Below are 17,233 nucleotides of genomic sequence, written 5' to 3' on the forward strand. Positions count from 1 at the left end.
GAGGTCGGAAATGGGGTAAGAACAGACTTGGACACCCCGGCACACGACAATTACATAGCGACGATACCCTACAAGTGGTGCCTACATTTGAGGGATTTGGTACAAGGAAACCCTTTGAGGATTCGAACATGGACGTTTGTGCACAGTATAGCTTGGAGCCCGCCATTGCTGCTTTGCAGCTATATTTTATTATTATTATTATTATTTATTATTCCGCCGATTTTTGTACCTGCCCTAGCAAAATAACCACCAGCTCGATTTTGTTCAAATTTTGTGGGTGTTTGTAGACCGTTGGGTACTAGTGCCCGCCAAAAACCCTAGGGCGTAGGCCGAAAGGCAAAGGGCAGATAACTGAAAAACAAGTATTTTTTGAAGATGTATTTCGCCCTATTGCTCCGCAACCGCTTATCCGATTACTTTGAAACCTTGCATGTATCTGCTGCTTTAGTTCTTTGATATTTTTTGTTCTTTGACTTTGGTCATTGATCACGTGGTTTGGCAGCCATATTGGATTCAAGGTTTTCACAGGGTTTTGGGGGTACCTGTCTTCAAATACTATCTCCTCTGAATCCACTGCATGAAATGCTTTCAAACTTTCTGAGAATTGTCTCCATACAGAACACAACAAATAAGCATAGCCGTTTTTGGATATCTTTTTTAGTTGCGGTCATATTGGATTTTGATTTTGATCATTTTTTTCACCGAAATGTTACTTTTAAGATCATAACTTGTAAGGTTCTTAACAGAAACTATTGAAAGTTTGCATGAAGCTTTGAGACTATATGTAGCTCATTTTGTTCTGGGTTGCATACTGAAAGCACCACTGCTTGGTGTAGTATTATTTGATTTAAGTTAAAAATCAGACTTGAGTACAAATACTGAAGGAAGCGCCTCATAAATCTACCAAACACCCCCATTCACTGGCTTTGCAAGCGTTCTCCACAGTCTTGTTCAGTATTATGTGTACTACCCTTGACGACCAGGATTAGAATTGGCCTTTTTCAACCGATGCTTGTCTCAAGAGGCAACTATGCTTGTCACAGGAGGCGACTAATCGGATCGGGTGGTCAGACTCGCTGACTTGGTTCTTCATTTTTCAATTGCCAATTGCTATGGTACCTTATTTTTGACGGCCTTGTTAAAAGCAAACCATTTGCGGATTAGAATATGGAGGTTGGAAATTGGTTTAGTACACTCTGGGAAACTGTGGCACACGCCAATTTGGTAGCGGCAATGTCCTGAAAACGGTGACTATCTTTTGACGGAGTTGGTACAAGCAAACCATATGCGGATTCGAACATGGTCGAAGTCAAACATGGGTTAAGAACACACTGGGACACATGTGGTGATGTCTCACAAGCGGTTTATTACATTTGATGGCGTTGGTACAACCAAACCATTTGGAGATTCGAACATGGTCGTAGTCGGACATGGGTTAAGAACACACTGGGACACATGTGGTGATGTCTCACAAGCGGTTTATTACATTTGACGACGTTGGTACAAGCAAACCATATGCGGATTCGAACATGGTCGAAGTCAAACATGGATTGAGAACACACTGGGACACATGTGGTGATGTCTGACAAGCGCTTCCTTACATTTGATGGCGTTGGTACAAGCAAACCATTTGAGGATTCGAACATGGTCGAAGTTGGAAATTGGTTAAAACACCCAGGCACATGTCAATTTAGTGGTGGTGATGTCTCACAAGAGGTTCCTTACATTTGACGGCATTGGTACAGGTAAACCCTTTCAGGATTCGAATATATGAACGAGGTGGGAAACAAGTTTAGCACTTTATCTCAGCAATGCGACAGGAACCTGGGGCCCCGACGAACGCAGAACGCTAATCCGTTTGACTGGAGCCCAACTGACAAAGAAGTTACGGCCTGTTAAAGAGTAACCAAGCTCGATTTTGTTCACATTTTGTGTGTGTATGTGGACCGTCGGGTACTAGTGCCCGCCAAAAACCCAAGGACGTAGACCTAAAAGCCAAGGGCAGATAACTAAAAGAACAGAATATTTTGAAGATGTATTTCGCCCTATTGCTCCGCAACCGCTTATCCGATTACTTTGAAACCTTGCATGTATCTGCTGCTTGAGCTGCTTGACTTTTTTTGTTCTTTGACTTTGGTCATTGGTCACATGGTTTGGCAGCCATATTGGATTGAAGGTTTTCATAGTGTTTTGGGGGTACCTGTCTTCAAATGCAAACAACTTTGAATCCACTGCATGAAATGCTTTCAAACTTTCTGAGAATTGTCTCCATACATACATGTAACACATCAAACTTTAATAGCCGATTTCGGAATTCTTTTTTAGTTAGGGCCATATTGGATTTTGATTTTGATAATTTTGTTCAACGAAATTTTGCTTTAAAGATCATATCTTGTAAGGTTCTCCACAGAAACTATTGCAAGTTTACATGAAGTTAGTGTGCCATATGTATCTCATTTTTTGTTATTGGTTGTATGCTAAAAGTAACACCGCTTGGTGCTAATATTTGATTTATATTTGGGACACCCCTGGAACACGCCAATTTCGTAGCGGCGATTTACGGTGACTATCTTTTGACAGAGTTGGCACAAGCAAACCTTTTATGGATTCGAACATGATTGAGGTCGGAAATGGTTTAAGAACAGACCTGGACCCGCTGGCACACGCCAATTTCCTAGCGACGATACCCTGCAAGTGGTGCCTACATTTGACGGATTTGGTTCAAGGAAACCCTTTGAGGATTCGAACATGGACGTTTGGGCACAGTGTTACTTGGAGCCCGCCATTGCTGCTTGCAGCTTTAATTAGGGCTCCAAGCCGAAAGGCTGTAGAGCCCTATTGTAATCGTTCGATTTATTATTATTATTATTTATTATTATTATTATTATTATTTATTATTCCGCCGATTTTTGTACCTGCCCTAGCAAAATAACCACTGGCTCGATTCTGTTCAAATTTTGTGTGTGTTTGTAGACCGTTGGGTACTAGTGCCCGCCAGAAAGCCAAGGCCGTAGGCCCAAAGGCCATGGGCAGATAACTGAAAAACAAGTATTTTTGACGATATATTTTACCCTGCTGATCCACAACCGTTTGTCCGATTACTTTGAAACCTTGCATGTATCTGATGCTTGAGCTGCTTGACATTTTTTGTTCTTTGACTTTGGTCATTGGTCACGTGGTTTGGCAGCCATATTGGATTCAAGGTTTTCACAGTGTTTTTGGGGTACCTATCTTCAAATGCAAACAGCTTTGAGTCCACTGCATGAAATGCTTTCAAACTTTCTGAGAATGGTCTCCACACATAACACATTAAACGTTAATAGCCGATTTTGGATACCTTTTATAGTTGCGGCCAGATTGGATTTTGATTTTGATCATTTTTTGTCATCGAAATTTTACTATAATTATCATATCTTGTAAAGTTCTCCACAGAAACTATTGATAGTTTTACATGAAGTTAGTGTGCTATATGTACCTCATTTTTTGTTCTTCGACTTTGGTCATTGGTCACGTGGTTTGGCAGCCATTTTGGATTCAAGGTTTCCACAGTGTTTTTTGGGTACCTGTCTTTAAACGCAAACAACTCCGAGTCCACTGCATGAAATGCTTTCAAACTTTCTGATAATCGTCTCCATGCATAACACATCAAACTTAAATAGACGATTTTGGAATTCATGTTTAGTTACGGCCGTATTGAATTTTGATTTTGATCATGTTTTTCAACGAAATTTTGTTTTAAAGATCATATCTTGTAAGGTTCTCTACAGAAACTATTGCAAGTTTACATGAAGTTAGTGTGCCATATGCATCTCATTTATTGTTTTTAGTTGTATGCTAAAAGTAACACCGCTTGGTGCTAATATTTGATCAATTTCGTAGCGGCGATTTCCGGTGACATCTTTTGACAGACTTGGTACAAGCAAACCCTTTATTGATTCGAACATGTTCGAGGTCGGAAATGGTTTTAGAACAGACCTGGACACCCTGGCACACGCCAATTTCCTTGCGACGATACCCTGCAAGTGGTGCCTACATTTGACTGATTTGGTTCAAGGAAACCCTTTGAGGATTCGAACATGGACGTTTGTGCACAGTGTTACTTGGAGCCCGCCATTGCTGCTAGCAGCTTTAATTATTATTATTAGGGCTCCAAGCCGAAAGGCTGTAGAGCCCTATTGTAATCGTTCGATTTATTATTTATTATTATTATTATTATTATTATTTATTATTCCGCCGTTTTTTGTTCCAGAGATAGCAGTTTAACCACTGACTCGATTTTGTTCAATTTTTTTGTGTGTGTGCAGGTTGTTAGGTAGCAAATACCACAAAAATTCCAAGGCCGTAGGCCCTATGGCCAAGGGCAGATAACTGAAAAACAAGTATTTTTTGAAGATATATTTCGCCTTATTGCTCCGCAACCGCTTGTCCGATTACTTTCAAACTTTACACATGTCTGCTGCTTCGGGTGCTGAACATTTTCTGTTCTTTGATCTGGGTCATTGGTCACGTGGTTTGGCAGCCATATTGGATTCAAAGTTTTTACAGGGTTTTGGGGGTACCTGTCTTCAAATCCTATCTCCTCTGAATCCAATGCATGAAATGCATCCAAACTTTCCGAGTACTGTCTCCATACATATCACATCAAACTCTGTTAGCCGATTTTGGATATCTTTTTTAGTTGCTGCCATATTGGATTCAAGGTTTTCACAGGGTTTTTTGGGTACCTGTCTTCAAATACTATCTCCTCTGAATCCACTGCATGAAATGCTTTCAAACTTTCTGAGAATTGTCTCCACACATAACACACCAAACTCTGTTAGCCGTTTTTGGATATCTGTCTTAGTGACGGCTCTGTTCGATTTTGATTTTGATGATTTCTTTCACCGAATTTTTCCTTTATATAAAGATCACATCTTGTAAGGTTCTCCACAGAAACTATTGAAAGTTTACATGAAGTTAGTCGGGCACATGTATCTCATCTTTTGTTCTTGGTTGCATGCTAAAAGTAACACCGCTTGGTGGTAATATTGACAAAATACCGAAAACATCGCTCAGAAAACTCAGGATTATTTCCCTTTGACCGTCAAGTGTCTTTTGCAGTATGTATACTACCCTTGAAGATGAGGGTTAGAATTGGTCTTCAGCAACCCATGCTTGTCTCAAGAGGCGACTATCGGGATTCGAACATTGTCTGGGTGGTAAATGGGTTTAGAACACTCTGGTTAACTATGACACACACCAATTTCTTAGTGTTGAAGTCCTGCAAACGGTGACTATCTTTTGACGGAGTTGGTACAGGCAAACCATTTGAGGATTCGAATATGAGGATTCGAGGTCGGAAATGGGTTAAAAACACACTGGGACATATGTGGGGATGTCTGACAAGCGGTTCATTACATTTAACGGCGTTGGTACAGGCAAACCATTTGAGGATTCGAACATGGTCGAAGTCAAACATGGGTTAAGAACACACTGGGACACATGTGGTGATGTCTGACAAGCGGTTCATTACATTTAATAGCATTGGTACAGGCAAACCATTTGAGGATTCAAACATGGTCGAAGTCAAACATGGGTTAAGAACACACTGGGACACATGTGGTGATGTCTGACAAGCGGTTCATTACATTTGACGGCGTTGGTACAGGCAAACCATTTGAGGATTCGAACATGGTCAAAGTCAAACATGGGTTAAGAACACACTGGGACACACGTGGTGATGTCTGACAAGCGGTTCATTACATTTGACGGCGTTGGTACAGGCAAACCATTTGAGGATTCGAACATGGACGAGGTCGGAAACAGGTTAAGCACTTTATCTCAGCAATACGACATAAACCCGGGGCCCTGACGAACTCAGAACGCTCATCCATTTGACTGGAGCCCAACTGACAAAGAAGTTACAGTCTGGTTCAGAGTCACCAAGCCGAAAAGCTGAAGAGTCCCAGTGCTATCGTTCGATTTAATATTATTATTATTCCGCCGATTTTTGTACCAGAGCTAGCATAATAACCACTGCCTCGATTCCATTCAAATTTTGTATGTGTATCCAGATACTTACGTACCAGATACCACACAAATTCCAAGGCCATAGGCCCAAAGACCAAGGGCAGATAACTGAAAAATAAGCAATTTTAAAAGCTATATTTTGCCCTATTGCTTCGCAACCGCTTGTCCAATTACTTTCAAACTTTAGATGTGTCTGCTGCTTTGGGTGCTTGACATTTGATGTTCTCTGACTTTGGTCATTGGTAACGTGGTTTGGCAGCCATATTGGATTCAAGGTTTTCACATTGTCTTTTGGGTACCTGTCTTTAAATGCATACTCTTCTGAATCCATTGCATGAAATGTTTTCACACTTTCTGAGAATGGTCTCCATACATAGCACATCAAACTCTGTTAGCCGATTTTGGATATCTTTTAAATCGACGGACCTATTGGATTTTGATTTTGATCATTTTTTTCAACGAAATTTTACTTGAAAGATCATATCGTGTAAGGTTGTTGACAGAAACTATTGCAAGTTTACATGAAGTTAGTGTGTCATATGCATCTCGTTTTTTGTTCATGGTTGTATGCTAAAAGTAACACCGCTTGGTGGTAATATTTGATTAATATTTGGGACACCCCTGGAACACGCAAATTTCGTAGCGACGATTTCCGTTGACTATCTTTTGACAGAATTGGTACAAGCACACCCTTTATGGATTCGAACATGTTCGAGGTCGTAAATGGTTTTAGAACAGACCTGTACACCCTGGCACACGCCAATTTTGTAGCGGCGATACCCTGCAAGTGATGCCTACATTTGACGGATTTGGTTCAAGGAAACCCTTTGAGGATTCGAACATGGATGTGCACTGTGCACAGTGTTACTTGGAGCCCGCCATTGCTGCTTGCAGCTTTAATTATTATTATTATTATTATTATTTATTATTATTATTTATTATTCCGCCGATTTTTGTACCTGCCCTAGCAAAATAACCACTAGCTCGATTTTGTTCAAATTTTTTGTGTGTTTGTAGGCCGTTGGGTACTAGTGCCCGCCAGAAAGCCAAGGCCGTAGGCCCAAAGGCCAAGGGCAGATAACTGAAAAACAAGTATTGTTTGACGATATATTTTGCCCTGTTGCTCCACAACCGTTTGCCCGTTTACTTTCAAACCTTGCATGTATCTACTGCTGCAGTTTCTTGATAATTTTTGTTCTTTGACTTTGGTCATTGGTCACGTGGTTTGGCAGCCATATTGGATTCAAGGTTTTCACAGGGTTTTGGGGGTACCTGTCTTCAAATACTATCTCCTCTGAATCCACTGCATGAAATGCTTTCAAACTTTCTGAGAATTGTCTCCATACAGAACACAACAAATAAGCATAGCCGTTTTGGGATATCTTTTTTAGTTGCGGTCATATTGGATTTTGATTTTGATCATTTTTTTCACCGAAATGTTACTTTTAAGATCATAACTTGTAAGGTTCTTAACAGAAACTATTGAAAGTTTGCATGAAGCTTTGAGACTATATGTAGCTCATTTTGTTCTGGGTTGCATACTGAAAGCACCACTGCTTGGTGTAGTATTATTTGATTTAAGTTAAAAATCAGACTTGAGTACAAATACTGAAGGAAGCGCCTCATAAATCTACCAAACACCCCCATTCACTGGCTTTGCAAGCGTTCTCCACAGTCTTGTTCAGTATTATGTGTACTACCCTTGACGACCAGGATTAGAATTGGCCTTTTTCAACCGATGCTTGTCTCAAGAGGCAACTATGCTTGTCACAGGAGGCGACTAATCGGATCGGGTGGTCAGACTCGCTGACTTGGTTCTTCATTTTTCAATTGCCAATTGCTATGGTACCTTATTTTTGACGGCCTTGTTAAAAGCAAACCATTTGCGGATTAGAATATGGAGGTTGGAAATTGGTTTAGTACACTCTGGGAAACTGTGGCACACGCCAATTTGGTAGCGGCAATGTCCTGAAAACGGTGACTATCTTTTGACGGAGTTGGTACAAGCAAACCATATGCGGATTCGAACATGGTCGAAGTCAAACATGGGTTAAGAACACACTGGGACACATGTGGTGATGTCTCACAAGCGGTTTATTACATTTGATGGCGTTGGTACAACCAAACCATTTGGAGATTCGAACATGGTCGTAGTCGGACATGGGTTAAGAACACACTGGGACACATGTGGTGATGTCTCACAAGCGGTTTATTACATTTGACGACGTTGGTACAAGCAAACCATATGCGGATTCGAACATGGTCGAAGTCAAACATGGATTGAGAACACACTGGGACACATGTGATGATGTCTCACAAGCGCTTCCTTACATTTGATGGCGTTGGTACAAGCAAACCATTTGAGGATTCGAACATGGTCGAAGTTGGAAATTGGTTAAAACACCCAGGCACATGTCAATTTAGTGGTGGTGATGTCTCACAAGAGGTTCCTTACATTTGACGGCATTGGTACAGGTAAACCCTTTCAGGATTCGAATATATGAACGAGGTGGGAAACAAGTTTAGCACTTTATCTCAGCAATGCGACAGGAACCTGGGGCCCCGACGAACGCAGAACGCTAATCCGTTTGACTGGAGCCCAACTGACAAAGAAGTTACGGCCTGTTAAAGAGTAACCAAGCTCGATTTTGTTCACATTTTGTGTGTGTATGTGGACCGTCGGGTACTAGTGCCCGCCAAAAACCCAAGGACGTAGACCTAAAAGCCAAGGGCAGATAACTAAAAGAACAGAATATTTTGAAGATGTATTTCGCCCTATTGCTCCGCAACCGCTTATCCGATTACTTTGAAACCTTGCATGTATCTGCTGCTTGAGCTGCTTGACTTTTTTTGTTCTTTGACTTTGGTCATTGGTCACATGGTTTGGCAGCCATATTGGATTGAAGGTTTTCATAGTGTTTTGGGGGTACCTGTCTTCAAATGCAAACAACTTTGAATCCACTGCATGAAATGCTTTCAAACTTTCTGAGAATTGTCTCCATACATACATGTAACACATCAAACTTTAATAGCCGATTTCGGAATTCTTTTTTAGTTAGGGCCATATTGGATTTTGATTTTGATAATTTTGTTCAACGAAATTTTGCTTTAAAGATCATATCTTGTAAGGTTCTCCACAGAAACTATTGCAAGTTTACATGAAGTTAGTGTGCCATATGGATCTCATTTTTTGTTATTGGTTGTATGCTAAAAGTAACACCGCTTGGTGGTAATATTTGATTTATATTTGGGACACCCCTGGAACACGCCAATTTCGTAGCGGCGATTTACGGTGACTATCTTTTGACAGAGTTGGCACAAGCAAACCTTTTATGGATTCGAACATGATTGAAGTCGGAAATGGTTTAAGAACAGACCTGGACCCGCTGGCACACGCCAATTTCCTAGCGACGATACCCTGCAAGTGGTGCCTACATTTGACGGATTTGGTTCAAGGAAACCCTTTGAGGATTCGAACATGGACGTTTGGGCACAGTGTTACTTGGAGCCCGCCATTGCTGCTTGCAGCTTTAATTTACATTGCAGTGCTTTCATCAATTTCGCCTTCTTATTTCCGTCTGAGGTGTGTACTATATCAGAGGCCTCTGATCGTATCAAATGAAATCTTATCAATGTGCACTTTTCAATTAATTAGAAGTGACAGTTCATTATACAACAACTATTGCTCCAGGTTCACCCTCTTGTTTAATTAGCAACAATTAAGTCATTTATTTCACACAGAAGGCGGCATGCAGCCAGAAAATGTTTGCGAGTAACTGGAAGTTGAAAAGACTGTTGACATTCACGATGTTTAAGAGTTCTATTTGAATGATTAAGTCACAGTTATCAATTTTTATGGACAAATTTGGAAGCAAACGTATCATAGTATATATTCTAAAAAATCGAATTCCAACTTGCTGTTGGGACACTAGAAATAGTTCAAAATTTGTAATTCACGCACGGTGGCCATTCTTGCACGAGGGTATGTTCATGAAAACTCTTCCACTGGTGCCGTCACTGGCTATGGGAATCTCATCTAAATTACGATTGTTTCTGATCTGCAATTTGTAGATTATTATGGAGAAATGTATGTTGTATGTATATTCATTTAGTTTTTCTCTTGATTTCTGCACGAACGCACATACATGTAGATCAACGTCTTTGATTTCTGCTAGGATTTAAGTCTTTAAAAAATATGATTAATGACTTGGATTTGTAGATCACGGAATAAGATTGTAAGCTTGTAAGTTTTTTATTGACATTTTTATGTACCGTAGATAAATTTATTCAAGCAATACGCAATTTAGGTTTTTGTTGGGGAAAATGAGTGTTAATGAAAAATTATTGAAAGCTCTACGCGATTTTCAATCGCGCTAATTGAATGTTGATGCGATATCTACGACAACAATGCGAGAATATCGCGTAATCGTGGGCTATGTCAATCCCTGCATGTAGTGCAGATGATGTGATGTTATCAATTTGTGGTCTCGTCATGAACAATGGAGAATGTCATATCATGTGGTTGTAAGATATCATTGCTTCAACTGACCACTGATCAGTTTTGAGAATCTCTATAGGGCCTTTGGAAATATGGGTAAGAATCTTTGCACCCATATGTACCGGTATATTGTATATTGATCCGAGCAATAGCGTCCTTAAACATGCTCAGAGAATTCTAATTTGATTTTACACATGGCCTCCATGCTGGCCCAAATGTCATTTTTGACCATTACAGGGTAATTTTTGTTGTATCATTATGAAGTTTGATACAGTAATCCCTCGCTACAACGCTACCTTTCGGGTCCAAATAATTGATGAGCGTTACAGACAATCAGCGGTTTAACTGAGGACAAGTCATAGAGGGTAGATGACCAACACAACAGTACACGCTCTGCCTACCTAACATGATCTACGCTGCATGTTTCAGAGTTTAAAACAAAAATTACAATTGTAGTTTTTTATGATGCATAGTGTAAAAAAAAAATTATCTAGTGTTATGCGCTTTCCAAAAAACACATCTATTCCTTCAGCGATTTAAGGTGAACAAACAGGTATAACAAACTTGGTCAATAAAAATATGAAATTTGATTGTAAACATCACCAGACATAAGGATTTACCATGTAAATTGTATTTCCTGCTCTCCAAGGCTTTGGTTTACATTCGCTCGTCACGCTGAAGACCCGGGTTCGATTCCCGACATGGGTACAATGTGTGAAGCCCATTTCTGGTGTCCCCCCGCCGTGATATTGCTGGAATATTGCTAAAAGCGGCGTAAAACCATACTCACTCACTTTGTTTTACATGCAGAGATTAAGATTACCGTGTGTATTTTCTTGTAAACTATGCCGGATAAAAACAGTTAGTGTGTGGTATGTGGAATCACATATGCTTTTGGCATATATTTTGGCAATAAAATGCCATTAAACTCAGTTATCTCAAATTGATGGGGACTAGAGAAATAATTTGACACATCCAGGGTTCTACACATCTGTCTTGACCTTATTGCGGTCTGACCTTGCCAACAGACACCAGAAAGCAAAAGGTGTATAAGAACATTCAACAGAAGCATTTGTGATATTCATCTTTATGAATTATGCATTTTATTCATAACACTGGATTCTCATGACATTGACAGTAATAACTACATATATTGTGTTTTTCAAAATTTTGAGTTCAACTTATGAGGGTAAGTTAATACATATATTTAACTCTTGGGGTTGAGGCAACTGGGAATTCGACATAGCCAGGCCTAGTCTGTGAGTTGGACCCAACTGGGGATTCACTAAATCCAAGATAGACACAAACAGGCTCGACTGTTAAACATTCATGCTTTGACAAAGTAGACACAATTTCAATTTCTTTATTCAACGTACTGAGGAGGCCACAGGCCTATAGTACAATCATGATTACAGGAGCAATTGGTACAATCATATAATTTCCAAACTTGATTTTCTTTGTATAAAAGCATGATATATGTACATAGAAAGATTTCTTATGGTTTCAATGTTGCTTGTGGTCAGTACACAATTTGTGGATAACAACTTGCTCGGTCTTGCCTGACAACGGAATAAGGATCTATACCAAAACGTTGCCTTTACAGTATGAAAGAAGTTATCCATAAATTGTGTCTACTTTGTCATCCGTCAACTTCAAAGTAATGCGTATCAAACAATTCAATTATGCTTTGTTGTTAACACTGCTGTCTTTAATGTATCTGTGTTTTGTTGCCTTTTGTTAGGTTCTGATGTTGCAAATATTCCAGACAGAGCGGGGCGGTCGGGTAGCCTAGTGGTTGAAGCGTTTGCACGTCACGCCGAAGACCCGGGTTCGATTCCGACATGGGTACAATGTGTGAAGCCCATTTCTGGTGTCCCCCGCCTTGATATTGCTGGAATATTGCTAAAAGCTGTGTAAAACCATACTCACTCACTCACTCCAGACAGAGCAGGTGAGCTACAGTCTTGAAGCTATGTTTTTCTATGTGTTTGCACATTGTGTTGCAGGTAGTTGTGCGGTATATAGTACAGCACCTCTCCCAGAATTCCCAGCTCACAGCTACAAGCCTCCCTCGTACCAGGTGAGGTAACTCCTCAATCACAATAATACAAAATATATATTAATATGTGCTCTTTGAATTGTAACATTCGTCTGTAACATCTGTTGTTTTGGAGCAACTCAGATCATACTGATCCGGCAAATAACAGTGTGAATGGAATTCCAGTTATATGATTTCCTAGTATTTTGTTTTGTTTTTAGAGTGTGTTACCTTTGGTTACCATGGTTACTATGAACATTATGTAGGTCTCTTTCTTTGGCTAATTTGTTTCAAAACCTGAGGGGCACTATAGCTGCCGAGAGGTAAACTTGCTTATTTATCTGTCTAGTTGACGACCTAGGTTTGATTTCACGCACATTTGAATCCACTCTTGGTGTCACCTGCAAAGCAGGCAGTCGGGTAGCCTTGTGGTTAAAGCATTCGCTCATCACACCGAAGACCTGGGTTCGATGCCCATTATAAGTACAATGCATGAAGCCTATTTCTGGTGTCCCCAGCCGTGATATTGCTGAAATATTGCTAAAAGCAGCAGAAACCAAAGTCACTCACTCACTGCTGCAATGCTATTAGACATGTTTTGAGTGATTTAAAAAACCCTCACTTTCTCATTCACTCTTTTAGAATATATATTGTCGTTTGAAGTTCTCTTTGTATTTCTTCCCTCGGGATTCCATTCTGTCCTGATGTCATGATCAATATTTTCAACTGTAAATCCTGCTGATATCAGGGATTCAGTGAGGAGAAGACGAAGGATGTCCGGAAGAAGAATCTGAGCCCGGGGCTGGTGACGTACTACAGGAAACCAGTGATGATCCATCATGGCAACATGCAGTACCTGTACGACACGGACAACAGGCCCTACCTTGACTTGTTTGCCGGCATCGTCACTGTCAGTGTGGGACATTGTCACCCGTGAGTGTACAATTCTGTTTTAAATATGCTGTGAGAAGGTCAAAGGTCAAGGTCATGAAAAAAAATGAAAAAATAGAAAAAATCTCACTCAAAGTTTGCAGTTACACTTTCTCATTAAACTTGGTATGTACCTTTTCTTGGATGGAGACTTGCTTTGAAAAGGTTTAGGTCTAAATAAGTCATAGGTCAAGGTCAGGATTCAGCTTTCTGTGAAACATGGTTACCTATCTACAGGCATGAAAATATGTGCATATATCTTACAAGTCCTATCACATCTAATGTTTGTGCTTTATCAATCAGTTGCCATAAAAGGCGACTATGCTTGTCATAAGAAAGATCGGGTGGTCAGGCTCGCCGACTTGGTTGATGCATGTCATCATATCCCAGTTCATGATATCAATCACTGGATTGTCTAACCCAGACTCGATTATTTACAGACAGCCATCGTGAAGCTGGAATATTGCTGTGTGTGGTGTTATCTATCAGAGGTCAGGGTCATCTTTGAGGTTATTCTGAAACATGCTTTTATCATTTATCACTTTTTACTTTTTACTTGTACAATCCTGACACTTGGGCAATGTTAGATCTTTTGAAGTTTTCTTGATTAAGGCCAAGCCCTGGAAGTAATGTTTTTGGACTGGAAGTACCAGGTGCTACATAAAGGCTTTAACTTTGAGGAGCTGTCACTGACAGGGCTGCTTCTGTTTTCTTAAGTACATGCAATCACCTAGTTTATTCACAGATTTTATAGAGTATTTGTGTTTGGTGTAAAACAACATTCACTCACTCACTCACTCTAGGCGGACAGTGGAGGCAGCGACGGAGCAGCTGGGCAAGAGTTTGTTCACAGATTTTATTGATTAAGCCTTAATATTTCTGACTGGTGTAAAATACTCACTCACTCACTCACTCACTCAATCACCCACTCACTCACTCACTCACTCACTCAAAACCCACCCACTCACTCACTCACACACTCAAAACCCACCCACTCACCCACCCACCCACCCACTCACTCACTCACTCACTCACTCACTCACTCACTCACTCTCTCATTCACTCACTCACTCACTCACTCTCTCATTCACTCACTCACTCACTCACTCTAGGCGGACAGTGAAGGCAGCGACGGAGCAGCTGGGCAAGCTGTGGCACACCACCAACATCTACCTCCACCCCAAGATACACGAGTACGCAGAGAAGCTCGTAGCCAAGATGCCAGGCAACCTGAAGGTTAGGCAGCGATGCTGGGCAGTGTTCTAAATATACTTGATGTTTCGACCCATTAAGATCCGGGGTAGAATTATTGCCGTAAAAGGCAACCATGCTTGTCGTAAGAGATGACTAACGGGATCGATGAATTGGTTGTTGCATGTCATCGTATCCCAATTGCGTGGATCAATGCTCAACATACAAACAAATCTTGATGTTTCATTCTGCTGTATTCTAGGCCAGACCAGATGAACTATGCTACTCAAAAGAAGTTAAAGAAGACAGGATTTTTTTTTCAACTATGGTTAATCTGTCATGGCTATTTAAAGGTATTCTTTAACTTCCCTTGAGTCGTATATATTAGTTGCCCATGGATTATTTCAATTCAGATCTCTTGTAGCAGAGAAATGAAATTGTCGTCAAAAACAACTTGAACGTAAGGAAGTGTGAGTAAGTGAAACAAGATTATGCAAATTGGATTGTTTGTATTGTTTTATAAGTGCATTTTGATTGTTACATGATGTTTTTATTGTTTTTGACACATTTGAGCAAGGCTACCCAATAAATGTAGTTTATTCATTCACTCATTCATTAAATGGATTGTTGTTTCTGTTAGATTTGATTTAGTTTATGGATTGTTGTTTCTGTTAGATTTGATCAGTTTATGGATTGTTGTTTCTGTTAGATTTGATCAGTTTATGGATTACCCTTTAAAATAGTAGTGTGCCTTGTAAAATGCTTCACATCTAGAAGCAGATGAAGCTAGAGATTAGTTTATTCATTTTGCAGTCAAGTAGATAGTGTGATTACCCATCCCATCAAAGTCAGGGCTTTGATTCCCCATGTGTTCAATGTAAATATTCTATTCCTTATTGTCCCTATTAATAAACCTGCCAACTTCACGAACTAACTCAATGATAAATGCCTAAACCACTGCCGAGAAGTAAAGCCAGTCGTTTGATTTGCAGGTGGTTTGTTTTACCAACAGTGGTTCCGAGGCGAACGACCTTGCCCTTCATATGGCTCGTTTGTACACTGGTGTGTATGACACCATATCACTGAGGTAGCGTACAGTGTACAAATGATATAAAGAGACTGTAAAACCTGAAAAATCTTGTGGTTAAAAGAGTGAAAAAAATAATGATGAAATATCCACAAAGCAAAACTGAAAACAGTTGCACACAGTTGTATATTTGTATACCAACCTGACAGGACCAACACTGTAGCTGTCCTAGAGGTCAGAGTTAGAACTGCTCCCTTTGGCCTCTTGGCTGTCGTACGAGCTGTCCTAGAGGTCAGAGTTAGAACTGTTCCCTTTGGCCTCTTGGCTGTCGTACGAGCTGTCCTAGAGGTCAGAGTTAGAACTGTTCCCTTTGGCCTCTTGGCTGTCGTACGAGCTGTCCTAGAGGTCAGAGTTAGAACTGCTCCCTTTGGCCTCTTGGCTGTCGTACGAGCTGTCCTAGAGGTCAGAGTTAGAACTGTTCCCTTTGGCCTCTTGGCTGTCGTACGAGCTGTCCTAGAGGTCAGAGTTAGAACTGTCCCCTTTGGCCTCTTGGCTGTCGTACGAGCTGTTCTAGAGGTCAGAGTTAGAACTGCTCCCTTTGGCCTCTTGGCTGTCGTACAAGCTGTCCTAGAGGTCAGAGTTAGAACTGTTCCCTTTGGCCTCTTGGCTGTCGTACGAGCTGTCCTAGAAGTCAGTTAGAACTGTTCCCTTTGGCCTCTTGGCTGTCGTACGAGCGGACTCGACACGGGTCATTGTGCCCCAGTGGCATTGGCGGTTTCTCGTGCTATCAGTCACTGGTCTGCCTGGTCAGACTCCGTCTTTTACAGCACCCTCACCCCCTCCCACCCCTACATAATATTGCTGGAATATTGCTGACTGCAGCTTTAAAAACTATATGCCTCCGAAAATATTAAATTCAGTCACATCAGGACATCAGGGCCTCCCATATCTTTTTAAAAATATTACTTATTTTTGTTCTGGCCAACTCGTGAACTTTATGTGTTCGTGTTGATTCCTTCCAGGAACGCCTACCACGGGATGAGCCCCTACCTGATGGGTCTGACGGCCATATCCACCTGGCGCTACAACACCCCTACAGGATTCGGCATCCACCAGGTGAGGGGACCATCAAACAGTCTGAATAGTGGAGCAGGGTGAATAGTGAGACCAGTGTGAATAGTGGAACTGTGTGAATAGTGAGAACTGTGTGAATAGTGAGACCTGTTTGAATAGTGAGACCAGTGTGAATAGTGAGAACTGTGTGAATAGTGAGAACTGTGTGAATAGTGAGACCTGTTTGAATAGTGAGACCAGTGTGAATAGTGGAACTGTGTGAATAGTGAGAACTGTGTGAATAGTGAGAACTGTGTGAATAGTGAGAACTGTGTGAATTGTGGAACTGTGTGAATAGTGAGACCAGTGTGTATAGTGAAACTGTGTGAATAGTGGAACTGTGTGAATAGTGGAACTGTGTGAATAGTGAGAACTGTGTGAATAGTGAGTACAGTGAATAGTGGAACAGTGTGACTAGTGGAACAGT

General features: G+C 40.8%; 1 protein-coding gene across 1 annotated transcript in view; it reads left to right on the plus strand.

Moving 5' to 3' along the window:
- The window catches only part of LOC124147410 (alanine--glyoxylate aminotransferase 2, mitochondrial-like), a 54,139-nt gene that overhangs the window by 20,510 nt on the left and 16,396 nt on the right, over window positions 1-17,233 (plus strand). The window contains exons 2-6 of the mRNA XM_048397408.1: window positions 12,514-12,587; window positions 13,294-13,478; window positions 14,588-14,711; window positions 15,659-15,753; window positions 16,716-16,809. Coding sequence (XP_048253365.1) covers window positions 12,514-12,587; window positions 13,294-13,478; window positions 14,588-14,711; window positions 15,659-15,753; window positions 16,716-16,809 — 572 coding nt within the window. The remainder of the gene's footprint in view (window positions 1-12,513; window positions 12,588-13,293; window positions 13,479-14,587; window positions 14,712-15,658; window positions 15,754-16,715; window positions 16,810-17,233) is intronic.

The sequence above is a fragment of the Haliotis rufescens genome, unplaced genomic scaffold (assembly GCF_023055435.1).
Source record: "Haliotis rufescens isolate VD_foot unplaced genomic scaffold, xgHalRufe1.0.p SCAF_17, whole genome shotgun sequence".
Taxonomy (NCBI): Eukaryota; Metazoa; Mollusca; class Gastropoda; order Lepetellida; family Haliotidae; genus Haliotis; species Haliotis rufescens.